General features: G+C 45.3%; 1 protein-coding gene across 5 annotated transcripts; it reads left to right on the top strand.

The window, feature by feature from the left end:
• Window positions 1-1,348: 1,348 nt before the first annotated feature.
• LOC137148719 (uncharacterized) lies at window positions 1,349-9,512 on the top strand. 5 transcript variants are annotated; one of them, XM_067541659.1, is made up of 4 exons: window positions 1,349-1,491; window positions 2,297-2,386; window positions 7,255-7,441; window positions 7,763-9,512. In XM_067541659.1, exon 4 carries the CDS (start codon window positions 7,823-7,825, stop codon window positions 9,125-9,127), a length of 1,305 nt encoding a protein of 434 aa, XP_067397760.1. In that variant the 5' UTR covers window positions 1,349-1,491; window positions 2,297-2,386; window positions 7,255-7,441; window positions 7,763-7,822; the 3' UTR covers window positions 9,128-9,512. The 5 variants fall into 5 exon arrangements, with proteins under 5 accessions (XP_067397760.1, XP_067397758.1, XP_067397763.1 ...); XM_067541661.1 differs by lacking the exon at window positions 1,349-1,491 and adding an exon at window positions 1,669-1,935; XM_067541657.1 differs by lacking the exon at window positions 7,255-7,441.
• Window positions 9,513-12,676: the final 3,164 nt, after the last annotated feature.

Here is a 12,676-nt window from a genome sequence, read left to right as displayed (position 1 = left end):
AATCCTATCAATGATATCCTGTTGCAATGAGTTCTATAGATGATGGTAATTAATATTGTGATAGCACCCAAATACAAAAAAAGTCTCTTTGTACAGTCACAAAAAGAAAAGAGTGTATAAAGGCAGATCAAGGTTGAGGATACAGCTAGATCAGACTGCACAAGCCATGTGATGGGTTGAAGATATGCAATTATTAATGTGTTTGCTGTTCAGAGTTTTGTGAAGTTCCCCTCCCTATTCTCCACCATTCAATACCTCACATCATTTAAGTGTGAAAACACAAATAGAATAAATAAGCAAAAGACTTAGCTAGTTTCTTGAACTAAATAGGTCTTCAGGATGGATATACCAGTTAATTATGTTTGGGTTAAAAGTAGCTCCTATATCAATTTTAAATTTGCTGGATTTGAATGTCATAGGATTACCCCCTATGTTTTAATGTGGGAAAGTGTCACTTCAGAGAAGAATCAGTTTTCTCTCTTGGCTGTAAGTGGAGCTCCAGCCTTGTCGTCCTGTTCTTTGCTTCTCTCCAGCTTGAAATGCATGTTCCTGTGGTGCTCCCTCTTTGCGCCAAGTTTATCCTCAGGGCCCTCACTTGTCCATTAGGAACTTTTGAACTGTATTCCATCAATAGATGTTCAAATGGTCATTTTCTCTGGTCACGTACTTTAGGTCCTTTGTGGATGGGCTATTCGGATTTAACTCTGCCCCATCTGGAACAGGATTCACCGTCTACGTTTGGGCCACCCTATAAACCCACTTTAAGTAGGTGGGGCTGCATAAGAACGAGCCCGCACCGGTGAATTCAGCCTAAAACGCATTCTAACCAGCTAATGAGATTACTGCTGAAACGGCCGCTCCTAATCGACCCCCCCCCCCCCCAAAAAAAAACAAAACAAACAAACAAACCCGTAGCTAGGCCTCTGCACCCCCGCCCAGCCAGGCACCTGCACGGACGAGATCCTCCCTGCTGGAGCCGGGGTGGCGGCTGGGGCAGCCGGGCGCCGACACCAAGTGCTGCCCGACGCGCGGCTAGGAACCCGTCCTGCTCCTCGGAGCGCGGCTGGCGGCAGCTGCCCCGCCGCCACCTGCCAGCCGCGCGCCAAGCAGGGAGCGCCCTCGAGCTCCTCGGCCCGCCTGGGCCTGCCCCGGAGCGAGCGGGGCTGAACAAATCACCCGAGCAACGGAGCGGCCGCGCGCAGCCCGGGCTCCGCTGCCGGCCCCCGCCCCCCACTAATTGGCTGCTTTCCCCGCTGCCCTGTCGCTGACCTGGAGAGCAGCAGCCAATCCGGACGCGCACCCGACCCCTTCCTCAGGGCAGGAAACGACAGGGCCCGGCCCTCGGGTCAGACGCTGTTCGCGCAGGAGGGAAGTTGACGAGCCGCTCCCCACCCCTCTGGGAGACGCGGGGCCGTTCCTCTGCCCCGGCACCGACACGGACACGGACGCTCGCGCGGAGCCCCGGCAGGAGCAGCGCTGGGTCAGGAACAGGTGGGTCAGGAACTGCCCCAGCCTGGGGAGGGCGGCCCGGCCCGGCCCGGGTACAGGCCTAGCTCTGGGAGAGCGGCGCGAAGGGTCCCGGAAGCAGGAACTGAGGTGAAGCGAGGCGGCTGCTGGCGCTGGCAGCAGCGGAGAGGGGCTCGGCAGATGGGGGGAGGAGGGGGCTCGGCTCGGCTCTCCTGCTGCAGCGCGTGCCAGAGTAACCGGTCCGAAGGCAGTTGAAGCGGTTGGTGGGCGCAGCCGGCGCTGACCCTCTCTCGGGGAGAGCCGGCCTCCCGCCGCGCGCGCCAGCTGTGCTCTTTGCCAACCGCCACGCTGGTCTGTGCTGGGCCTCGTGTGGGGCGCGGCGCCTGTCGAATCGTTGCTTTGGGGCGTATTGGACCTTGTCCCATAAACGGGCTCTTGAAGGCGGAGCCTTCTCTGCTCCCTGTGCTGGTGGGTGTGCACAGCTGGTGGTGCAGCACCCCGTGCCCGTTCCCCGGCTGCAGGCAGGCCTGAGTAGAGCCCCTGCCCTTTGCTCTTTAGTCCGAAGACTCCTCGGAGGGCTGACGGTCACCTGGCTGCGCTGAACCCGTGCGATCAGCTCCTCCACTAATGGGGCCCACGCATAATGGTGTGGCAGGGCTAGGAGCTCTTGCCGCGGTAGGCAGACTTGTTCATGGGTGGCGTCTTCGCCTTGTCTTTGCACAGCCCAGAGGCTGAAGCGATGGAAGTCTGATAAAGGGTGAGATGATGCCTGGGGCTGGGAGGGTTTAATGAAGGGTTGACTCTCGACTTCGTCCCCACTTACTTTTAGTCTGATCACGCCTGAAGCCTGTTGATCTTGAGGACCTGCTGTAGTGCAAGTTCTGTCTCGCTGGTGTTCTCGAAGAGCAGTGGAGGGCAGGTAGGGTGCACAGTTTTTAATGTTGGGTATTTTAATGTGATGTTTTGAATTATTAGGGCATGTATTAATTGTATGACATGAACTTAGAGGAAGGGTCAGGCATATTTAAACAAATTAATATTATGAGGTATAGGATATGCCAGTTTGTAATGGTCCTACCTTAATGTGACCCTTTAAGAATAGATCTGAATCCATTCCTCACTCCACCACCTAGAGCCAGGCAGAGTGCACAGAACCAAATCCTGTAAGAATGAAATGAAACTCCATGTAACTGAAGGTGTAGAAAAAGCAGGTGGCACTCCCCTCATTGTTTGTCTTCACTCAGCTGTGCTTCTGATTGAAATCCCATTTCTCCTGTAACTGGTAGTATTAGGTACACTAAGATCACCCATGAGGGTGACAGAGTCTCCATGGAATGGATCTGTGGCTCAGTGTACTCAGGATTCTGAACTGTTGTTCTTTGAGGTGTGTTGCTCATATCCATTCCAAACCCACCCCCCGTCCCCACTGTCGGAGTAGGCAGAAAGAAGGGACTGGGGACCCACGGGGCCAGCAGCGCCCTTTATACCGTGATATGAGCACAGCACTCCAGGAGACGCCTAAGCTGGCCCTGCGGGGCTTACTAGGGAAAAAAGTTCCGGTAATCTGTGCATGGGGTATGCACACACCTATATTGGAATGGATATGAGCAACACATCTTGAAGAACAAGAGTTACTGGTAAGTAACCTTGTTTAATGGTTTAGAATTAGGTGTATGGAAATATATTTTGGAAACACTGTGCAACATTTCAGCAGCAATACAAAATCTTGCCTATTGCGCCATGGCTTTAAAGAGAATTAATACGTGGTGTGGTGAGGTGAGGTGGGCCTGTTTGGCCCCATGGGTCTGCACTCCCTTCGGCTGTGCTGGTGGTGTGGCTGGATAGAAGTGGGAGGGGGGGCCCGGTCCCGCCCTCTACCCCGGGCCCCGACCCAGGGACCCTGCGAGGAGTAGCCTCAAACAGCTTAGTCCAGGGGCTACTACCTTCCCTGGGTCGCTCGTCTGTAGCCCCCCCTGGCTTGTGGTCCTCCTTCAGGCTCTTTGAGGCCGGCGTCCTCTGGTCTTGCCTGGACAGGCTCCTTCTTAACTCCCGTGGCTGGGTGCTCTCGCCATACCCACACTAGCTCCTCCACCAGCTCCATACCTTGCAGCAGCAGCTCTGCTCCACTCAACTCCCTCTTAGCTGCTCCCATCTGCCTGACAGGGAGACTTTTAACTGCTGGGGCAAGCTCCTTGATTGGCCTCAGCTGGCCTAATTGCCCTGGAGTAGCCCCAGCTGATCACCCAGGGAACAAGGAATTGCTAAGCTTGGGGCTGATATATATGCCTTCCAGCAGTTACAAGGTATAAAAAAGATTGTAAAAAAAATGTAGACTTTAGTCTGCTGCTGGGAAGGGCACCTGTAAATAAACACCAGGCTCAGCAGTAACATGTTGAAAAAGGGGCTTATAGCCTCTGGCCATCTATACCAATAGTCTTTCTTCACAGGACATCTAACCTTTTTACTAAATCCCTGTTGTTATGTGGTGAAATCTTGTAAATAGTACATAATGCAAAAAATTTAAATTGCATATTTCTTTTGTACATTCTAAAAATGCAGCAATGTATGCAATTGCAATAAACTTATTTTCAAAAAAAAAAAAAAAAAAAAAAGCACCCTCCTATAGCTGTCAGGGCTGGACCCGTCACAGTGGATACAATAAACTTAGGCATCTTTATATAATGAGGATTGGGGGAGAGAAGCTTCATAAAGCAGTAAAAGGGTATAAATGTGTCTTTTTAGCTTTGTATTTCTCTTCTACCACAAGATCCGTCTCCATAGTGCCTCCTTCTCCTCTTGGGAAGCACTCAGCGGGAAAGCAGTGGAGAAGTTAATTGGTAGCTGTGACATTCCCCAGGGTATAATCTGTAATGCTGAACCGCTATGTCTCCTTAAATCTCTAACCTGGGGTGCCTTTTCACTTCTTTGCTGTGAGAACAAACCACTCCTGGTCCTGCTTACACACAGCCTCTAGCATGCAAAATCACTCCCAGCTGAATTACATGACTGGTCTGGCCAGCCACTCATGAATTACATACAGGATGACACCAGAAAATTCCCAGTGCCCGATTTGTTCCCAGAAATGTGCATCTTGTACTGCCCAAGTCTCTCGTTCTGCACATATACCAGCTCATAAAAAGTCCATCATTTCGTCAATGGAAAATGATATGCACCAACCCTCTTATCTCAAGTGGAGGTTCCAAAGCACTTCAATCTAAACACGCTGGTTAAGATAAAAACAATAAAACAAGTTTATTAACTACAGAAACATAGATATTAAGTAACTACAAGTGAAGATAGTCATTCATTACAAAGAAAATAAAAGATAACATGTAAACTAATGTGTAATTTAGCAAGCTAAATGGATTCAAAGCAAAGGTTTTATCTAACCATATGCTTACAGCAGTCTACGGGCTGTAAAGCCTCCCAACCAGGAGCCCTTCAACAATTCAGTGACGCCACTGTGTCTTTTAAATATTGTAGCTGCTGTGAGTAGAGATGGGATGTGGGGAGAGGTGATTTGGAGGCTACTGTTTCTTTTACTTATACTCTTCTCCCCTCTTTGAGGATTATCTCCAGCAGGGGTTCAGGTGACAGGCAGGCTGTTTGCATGGAAGCTCCTAGCTATCCCGTTGTCAATATGTAAAGGTCTCGCTCACACCCTTCTTCTTGACGCTTAACTAGGTGATAGTATATAATCATCTGCTTATGCTGATACCTTGCTGGGCCGCCATTTTGTCTTTGTCTCTGAAAAACTAATTTGAGCCTGCCTTTTTAACTTTGGAACATGTTACAGTGATGTTATACAGTAGAATCTTATAACTTTACATACAAAGTTGCCACACATATTTTACCTGGACAGTAATGTTCAGCAGATAGTGAACTTTGAAGTGATACCTTAACAAGGCATACTCTGTACAAAATGTATAATAGTCTTGTGAAAAAGATGGTCATGGGGTACAGTCTGTTATAGTAGCCATGGCTTGTCTGAGGTGGGGAGTTAGATTGCTTAAGGCTTATCCCTGGCGCTTGTGAGCTGCCGACTTCCAGAGAAGCACAGATGTCTGTGTCATGCAGAGATGTAGTTGTTGATGTCGCTGTGTCCTGTCCTGGTAATGGTCTTGAAGATCAGGACTGAGTCCTTCAAACTAGCAACAGAAACACACAGGGAACCTATGGAGGGACTGGAGAACAGACTGACATGCTCCCAAGAGCCTGTCTCATGGCTGGGGCTGTCATATTCTGTATGAGCTGGTGTCTCAGCATTGCACCCACTCTCGTTCCCAACAACAGTGAGTTGCAATCCAGTGTGGAGGTGACTAATGTATTGAGCCCTGTAGTAAGATCCTGTGAGGCCGAGGCAAAGTCTATTAGCAAGCTCAGGGTAGAAGAAGGTTTATGTGTTTGTCTTGTTTTTGTTCTGTGCAAGACTGATTCATTGTGTGTGCATACATGTAACTGACTTATCTGTTTTAGGTACTTGTATGGTACCATAGTATCTGAGCACTTAATATCTGAGTGCACATCATTAATGTATTTATCCTCAAGGGGTAAGAAAGTATTGTTTTTACAGATGGGGAACTAAGGCATAGAGAGTAAGTTTACAGTGCAATTAAAAACCTGCTGCTGGCCCGTATCAGCTGACTCGGGCTCAGGATAAAGGGCTGTTTAATTGCAGAATAGACGTTTGCGCTCAGGCTGGAGCCCAGGCTCTGGGACCCTGTGAAGGAGGAGGGTCCCAGAGCTCATGCTCCAGCCTGAGCCCAAATGTCTACACCACAGTTAAACAGCCCCTCAAGCCTGAGCCCCACAAGCATGAGTCAGCCGACATGGGCCAGCCTTAGGTGTTTAACTGCAGTTTAGTCATACTCAGAGAGGCTAAATGAGGTACAGAGGCTAAATATACATGTAATTATACCTGTAAGCGTGAGATTCAGTGATGGACTGCATATGACTGTACGCGTAAGCTACCAAACTTTGTCCAAAATAATACAATAACCCCTGTGTTGGTCAGCTGGATGGTACTTATCTGACCTAGATAATTTGGCACTTTTGCTCTGCTGGCTGAAGCAAATTTTACACATCTGCCTCAGGCTGTGGGTTTCTCTCTGCTGAATTGCATCAGTGGGTCTGAAGGGGCACCCCAACTGCTATGGGATCTCCAATGAAGCACCATGGCTCCTGGCATAGAGCAACAGTTCCCAACCTGGGGAGCAGGACCTCCTTGGGAGGGCACCAAAGATTAAAAGGGTCTATGAGGCCTCAATAATATTGAGGTCATTTAGCCCCCCAAGCTCTGTGCCGGCTGAAGTGGAGGAGCAGCCCGCCCAAGCTCCATGCTGGCTGGACGCAGCCCTCTCCCCCACTCCCGCCCGAGCTCTGTGCCAGCCAGAGTGGAGCAGTGGCCCTGAACTCCACTCCAGCTGGAGCAGAGGAGCAGCCCCCCTCAGCCCCACACTGGCGGGACACCTGACCAGAGAGGAGCAGCCCTGTGCTGGGGGGGCCTGGAGCAGCCCTGGCCAATCTGCCAGAGCCCGCCTCCATTACCCTCAGTCCATGATGAATGGGAAGAGGCAGGACCACATGGGGCATGTGGAGGTGGCTGCACCAGAGTAGGCTTAGCTTCTTACTCAGGTCAGAGTCATTTATTTTTAATTAATTAACTATGATGTAATTTAGTGTTTGTGTTTATAGGGGTTATACGTGTTCATGGCTGATGGAGGGGTGGGTGGGTGGGAGGGCACGTGTTTTACCTAGTTTTAACTAGTAGGGCTTTCACTCAAAAAGGTTGGGAACCACTGGCATAGAGGATCCTGAGGCACAGCAGAATCCCAAGGCATCATCTACTGTGGCTCAGTACAACATGGAATTTCATGGCAACTGGAGAAAGAGGGGATCAGGGATGGATGTCAGAGGCTAAGAGGAGAAAAACTGGGATGAAGGATGGTGTAGTGGAAGGCACTTTTGAGGAAAGGTAGTTTTCCTTCCCAGTTTTTAAGAGTAATACATTGTATTGCATTAGTTTTAAAAGGAGATGATTGTCCCATATGTTAAAATGGCTGTAAGGCCTGTACATGCCTGGGGTGGGTTTTGTAGATACCTTTAGAATCCAAAGGCATATGTCTATTATAATTAAGGGTCCTTTGACAAGTCACAATGTACAGAGACCCATCTGAAAGACTGATAATTGTTATTGTACAGATAGGGAAAACAGAACTAGTACTTTCTCTAAAACAAAGCAGTGGGCATGATGTGCCATGGTCTGACCGTGCATTTCATGTTATCCCTCTTGCAGGTGTGTCTGTCTGAAGTTCTGGCAAACAGTCAACTGCATCTGCATTTAAATCGTGCTGAAATGATATGCGGTAAAAGAAAATCGTACCTTATTGCTGCTGCTTGCATTGTCGCTTTCATTTTGATGATAATTCTGCCTTATCTTTGGACACAGAGGCACTCTCCCGAACCAAGAATAACAACACAAGAAGGCAACCCCTGTAGAGGGGAAATTGCCACTAATACAATCACAGCCTTAAAAGATACCAGAACCTTTATCATTGCCCCATATTTTGATAACAGAGAAAGCAAAATAACCCGCGTGATTGGGATTGTTCACCATGAAAAAGTGAAAGACATTTTCTGTTGGTTCTGTTGCCAGCCTGATGGTGAAATATATATATCAAAGGCAACAATAGATGTTCATTCAGATCGATTTGGATTCCCTTACGCGACAGCAGACTTGCTTTGTTTGGAACCTCAAAACTGTGATCCAAACTTTGTATCAATTCATTGGTCCCCTGAAGGAGATATTGACCAGCAACCAAGGTTTGAAATAAAAAACCGCAAGGCTGAAACCTTTTCTGTTGAATTCACTGTGTGTATCTCTACTATGTTTGGAAATTACAATAATGTCTTACAATTTATACAGAGCATGGAGATGTATAAAATTCTTGGGGTACAGAAAGTGATGATCTATAAAAACAGCTGCAGCCAATTGATGGAGAAAGTCTTAGAATTTTACATTGCAGAAGGAATCATCGAGATAATTCCCTGGCCAATTACTTCATATCTCAAGGTTTCTCCTAGTTGGAGTTTTATGGGAGATGGAACACATATTGGCTACTACGGACAAATCACAGCTCTAAATGACTGTATTTACCGCAACATGTACAGGAGCAAGTTTGTGCTTCTTCATGATATTGATGAAATTATTCTGCCCATTAAACACCTGGACTGGAAAACGATGATGACTAGCCTTCAGGAACAAAATCCAGGAGTTGGCGTTTTCCTCTTTGAGAACTACATCTTCCCAAAAACTATATATGCTTCCATTGACATATTCAACATTACATCCTGGAATGCTGTACCTGGTGTTAACATACTGCAGCATATTCACAGAGAGCCTAACAGAAAAGATATCTTCAATCCTAAAAAAATGATAGTTAATCCAAGGAAAGTGGTTCAGACTTCAGTCCATTCTGTCCTACATGCCTATGGAGACAGTGTAAATGTTCCCATTGACATTGCCCATGTTTACCATTGCCGGGTACCCCTTCAAGAAAAGCTTCCCAGAGAATCTCTGATTAGGGATACAACACTCTGGAGATATAACTCATCATTAATCATGAATGTTAACAAAGTGCTACATAAAACAGTGTTGTAAATACAGAGAATGAGACCACGGGGGAGAAATTACCAATATTTATAGAGGACGCTGGAAACAGTACTTGGGAGAGACCTACAGTACAGATAAAGAGTCCCATCCAGACAAAAGAACAGTCAGTGAACACATCAGATGATGATAACTTATCTGTGATCTAAAGCATGTGGGACCTTGTGACAATCTACAATGACATATGAAGCTGTGACAAAGACTCCAATCACTTATATTAATTCTCCACTGCAATTAAACTGACTGAAATCTGAGAGCCTAGAGACAATATCTGAGAAATTGACATCATCTTCCCCCCACTAGCAACTGTCACAGCCATTGTTCAGAGTGTAGGAAGTGATGATGCAAATGATTAAAAAGGTTAAGTAATGCTTGATTTTTCATATCCTCTCTCCAATAAACAAGCAAACATTTGTGTGGAGCTTAATAAGACTTTAGCCTGCCCTCCTTTGATCCTTCATCCCTTTAGAATCATTTGACATGGGGTCAGGAATAATTTATATTGACTGGGAACATGTCACCTCAGGATGGAATGCAGAGATCAAATTTCTAGATTCCATTAATGACTGCTGCTTGGAGCAGCTAGTCCTGGAACTCACAAGGGAAAAGGCAATTCTTGTTTTAGTCCTAAGTGGAGTACAGGATCTGGTCCAAGAGGTGAATATAGCTGAACCACTCGGTAATAGAGACCATAAGGTAATTAAATTTAACATCTTGTAGGGGGAAAATACCAAAGAAATCCACCACCATAGCATTTAACTTCAAAAAGTGGAACTACGCAAAAATCAGGATGCTAGTTAAACAGAAATTAAAAGGAACAGTCACAAGACTGAAATACCTGCAAGCTGCATGGAAGCTTTTATAAAACACCATAGAGGCTCATATTATTTGTATATCCCCCCAAAATTTAAAAGTAAATAAATGAGGACCAAAAAAAACCCAGAGCCATGGCTAAACAACAGAGTAAAAGAGGTGATTAGAGACCAAAAGACATCTTTTAAAAATTGGAAGTCAAATTTTACTGAGTTACGAACTGACCGGCCAACCACACATCTCATGGAATCAGAAGTATGCAATCAGACAGCAGCAGAAACCCCAACCAAATTTTAAAAAGCAAATACAGTATTGTTAAACATAAACAACTAAAATAGTAAAGTTTAAAAAAAAGATTTGACAAGTTAAGGAAACTGTTTTTGTGCTTGTTTGTTTCATTTAAATTTAAGATAGTTAAAAGCAGCATTTTTCTTCTGCATAGTAAAGTTTCAAAACTGTATTACGTCAATGTTCAGTTGTAAACTTTTGAAAGAACAACCATAATGTTTTGTTCAAAGTTATGAATATTTCTGAATTATGAACAACCTCCATTCCCGAGGTGTTCGTAAGTCTGAAGTTCCACTGTACCTCAGAAGCAGGAAGCTTGCCAATCAGTCAGTGGGGTAACTGGATTGGCCACTGTCGGAAGACAGGATATTGGGCTAGATGGACTATTGGTCTGACCTTATGGATGCTTGAGGTGCTAAAGGAGCATTTAAGGAATATAAGACCATTGCAGAAAAGCTAAATTAATTCTTTGTATCAGGCTTCAGTGCAGAGGATGTGAGAGAGATTCTCACATCTGAGCCGTTCCTTCTTCGTGACAAATCTGAGGAACTATCCCAGATTGAAGTGGCAATAGAGGAAGTTTTGGAACAAATTGGTAAAGCAATAAGTCACCAGAACCAGCTGGTATTCCCCCGAGAGTTCTGAAGGAATTCAAATATGAAATTGCAGAACTACTAACTGTGGTATGTAACCTCTTGCTTAAATCAGCCTTTTCCAGATGACTGGAAGATAGGTACTGTAACACTGATTTAAAAAAAAAAAAAAAAAAAAAAGCACCAGAGGCAATCCTGGCAATTACTAGCCAGTAACTTCAGTACCAGCAAACTGGTTTAAAATATAGTAAAAAAAAAAAAAAAAAAAAAAAAAAAATTTATCAGACACGCAGATGTAAACGGTATGTTGGAAGAGTCAAAGTGGTTTTTGTCAAAGGAAAGCGTGCCTCATCCATCCCCTTGAATTTTTTGAAGGGGTCAGCAAACAGATAGACACGGGTGATCCAGTGGAATTAGTGTACTTGGCCTATCAGAAAGCCTTTAACAGATCCCTCATCAAAGGCTCTTAAGCAAAGTAGGGAGTCATGGGATAAGAGGGAAGGCCCTCTCATTGATCAGTAACTGGTTAAAAGATAGGACTAAATGGTCAGTTTTCATGGTGGAGAGAGGTAAATAGCGGGGTCCCCCCCATAGATCTGTATGGGAACCAGTGCAGTTCAACATCTTCATCAATGATCTGGAAAAAGGAGGAGACAGTGGGGTGGAAAAGTTTGTAGATGATACAAAATTACTCAAGATAGTTAAATTCAAAGCAGACTGTGAAGAGTTACAAAGGGATCTCACAAAACTGGGTGACTTGGACAACAAAATGGCAGATGAAAGTCAATGTTGATAAATGCAAAGTAATGCTCATTGGAAAACATAATCCAACTATACATATAAAACGATTGGGTCTAAGTTAGAAAGATCTTGGTATCATTGTGGACAGTTCTCTGAAAACATCCACTCAAGGTGCAGCAGCTGTCAAAAAAGCTAACAGAATATTTCAAACCATTAGGAAAGGGATAGATGATAAAACAGAAAATATCATAATGCCCCTGCATAAATACATTGGATGCCCTCACCTTGAATACTGTATACAATTCTGGTTACCCAATCTAAAAAAAAAAAAAAAATTAGAAATGGAAAAGGTACAGAGAAGGGCAACAAAAATAGAAGCTGTTCCATACCCCTAATCATACAAGGAGAGATTTAAAAGACTGAGGCTGTTCAGCTTGGAAAAGAGACAAATGAGGTAGAACATGATAGAGGTCTATAAAATCATGAATGATGTGGAGAAAGCAAATACAGAAGTGTTATTTACCCCTTCACATAACATGCAAACAAAGAAATCACCCGATTAAATTAACAGGCAGCAGGTTTAAAGCAAACAAAAAGAAGTACTTCTGAACACAATGCTCAGTTAACCTGTGGAACTTGTTGCCAGCGGATGTTGTGAAGGTCAAAAGTATAACTGCAGTGTAAAAAAAAAAAAAATAGATAAATTCTAGGGGATAGGTCCCTCAGTGGCTATTAGCCAAGATGAACAGAGATGCAACCTTTATGCTCTGGGTGTCCCTAACTCTCTGACTGCCAGAAGGTGTGACTGGACAACCGGGCATGGATCATTCTATAATTGTCCTGGTCTATTCATTCTCTCTGAAGCATCTGCCACTGGCCACTGTTGAATGACAGAATACAGGGTTAGATGGATCATTGGTCTGACCCAGTATGGCCATTTTTATGTCCTTCATGCATTATGACCAAAAGATCTGAGGTACTAGGGAAAACATGTTCCCTAAAGGTGGTTGCTAGAGCTAGATTTAGGCATCAGTCACCAAAAGAAGTCAGGAGAAGAAATTCTAACTGGAGCCTCAAACCACTAATGAAGAGTCTCAGAGGGATG

Source organism: Emydura macquarii, unplaced genomic scaffold, assembly GCF_026122565.2.
Source record: "Emydura macquarii macquarii isolate MOO-44397 ecotype Brisbane River unplaced genomic scaffold, CSIRO-AGI_Emac_v2 contig_691, whole genome shotgun sequence".
Lineage (NCBI taxonomy): Eukaryota > Metazoa > Chordata > Testudines > Chelidae > Emydura > Emydura macquarii.
This window is presented reverse-complemented; position numbering and strand designations above follow the sequence as displayed.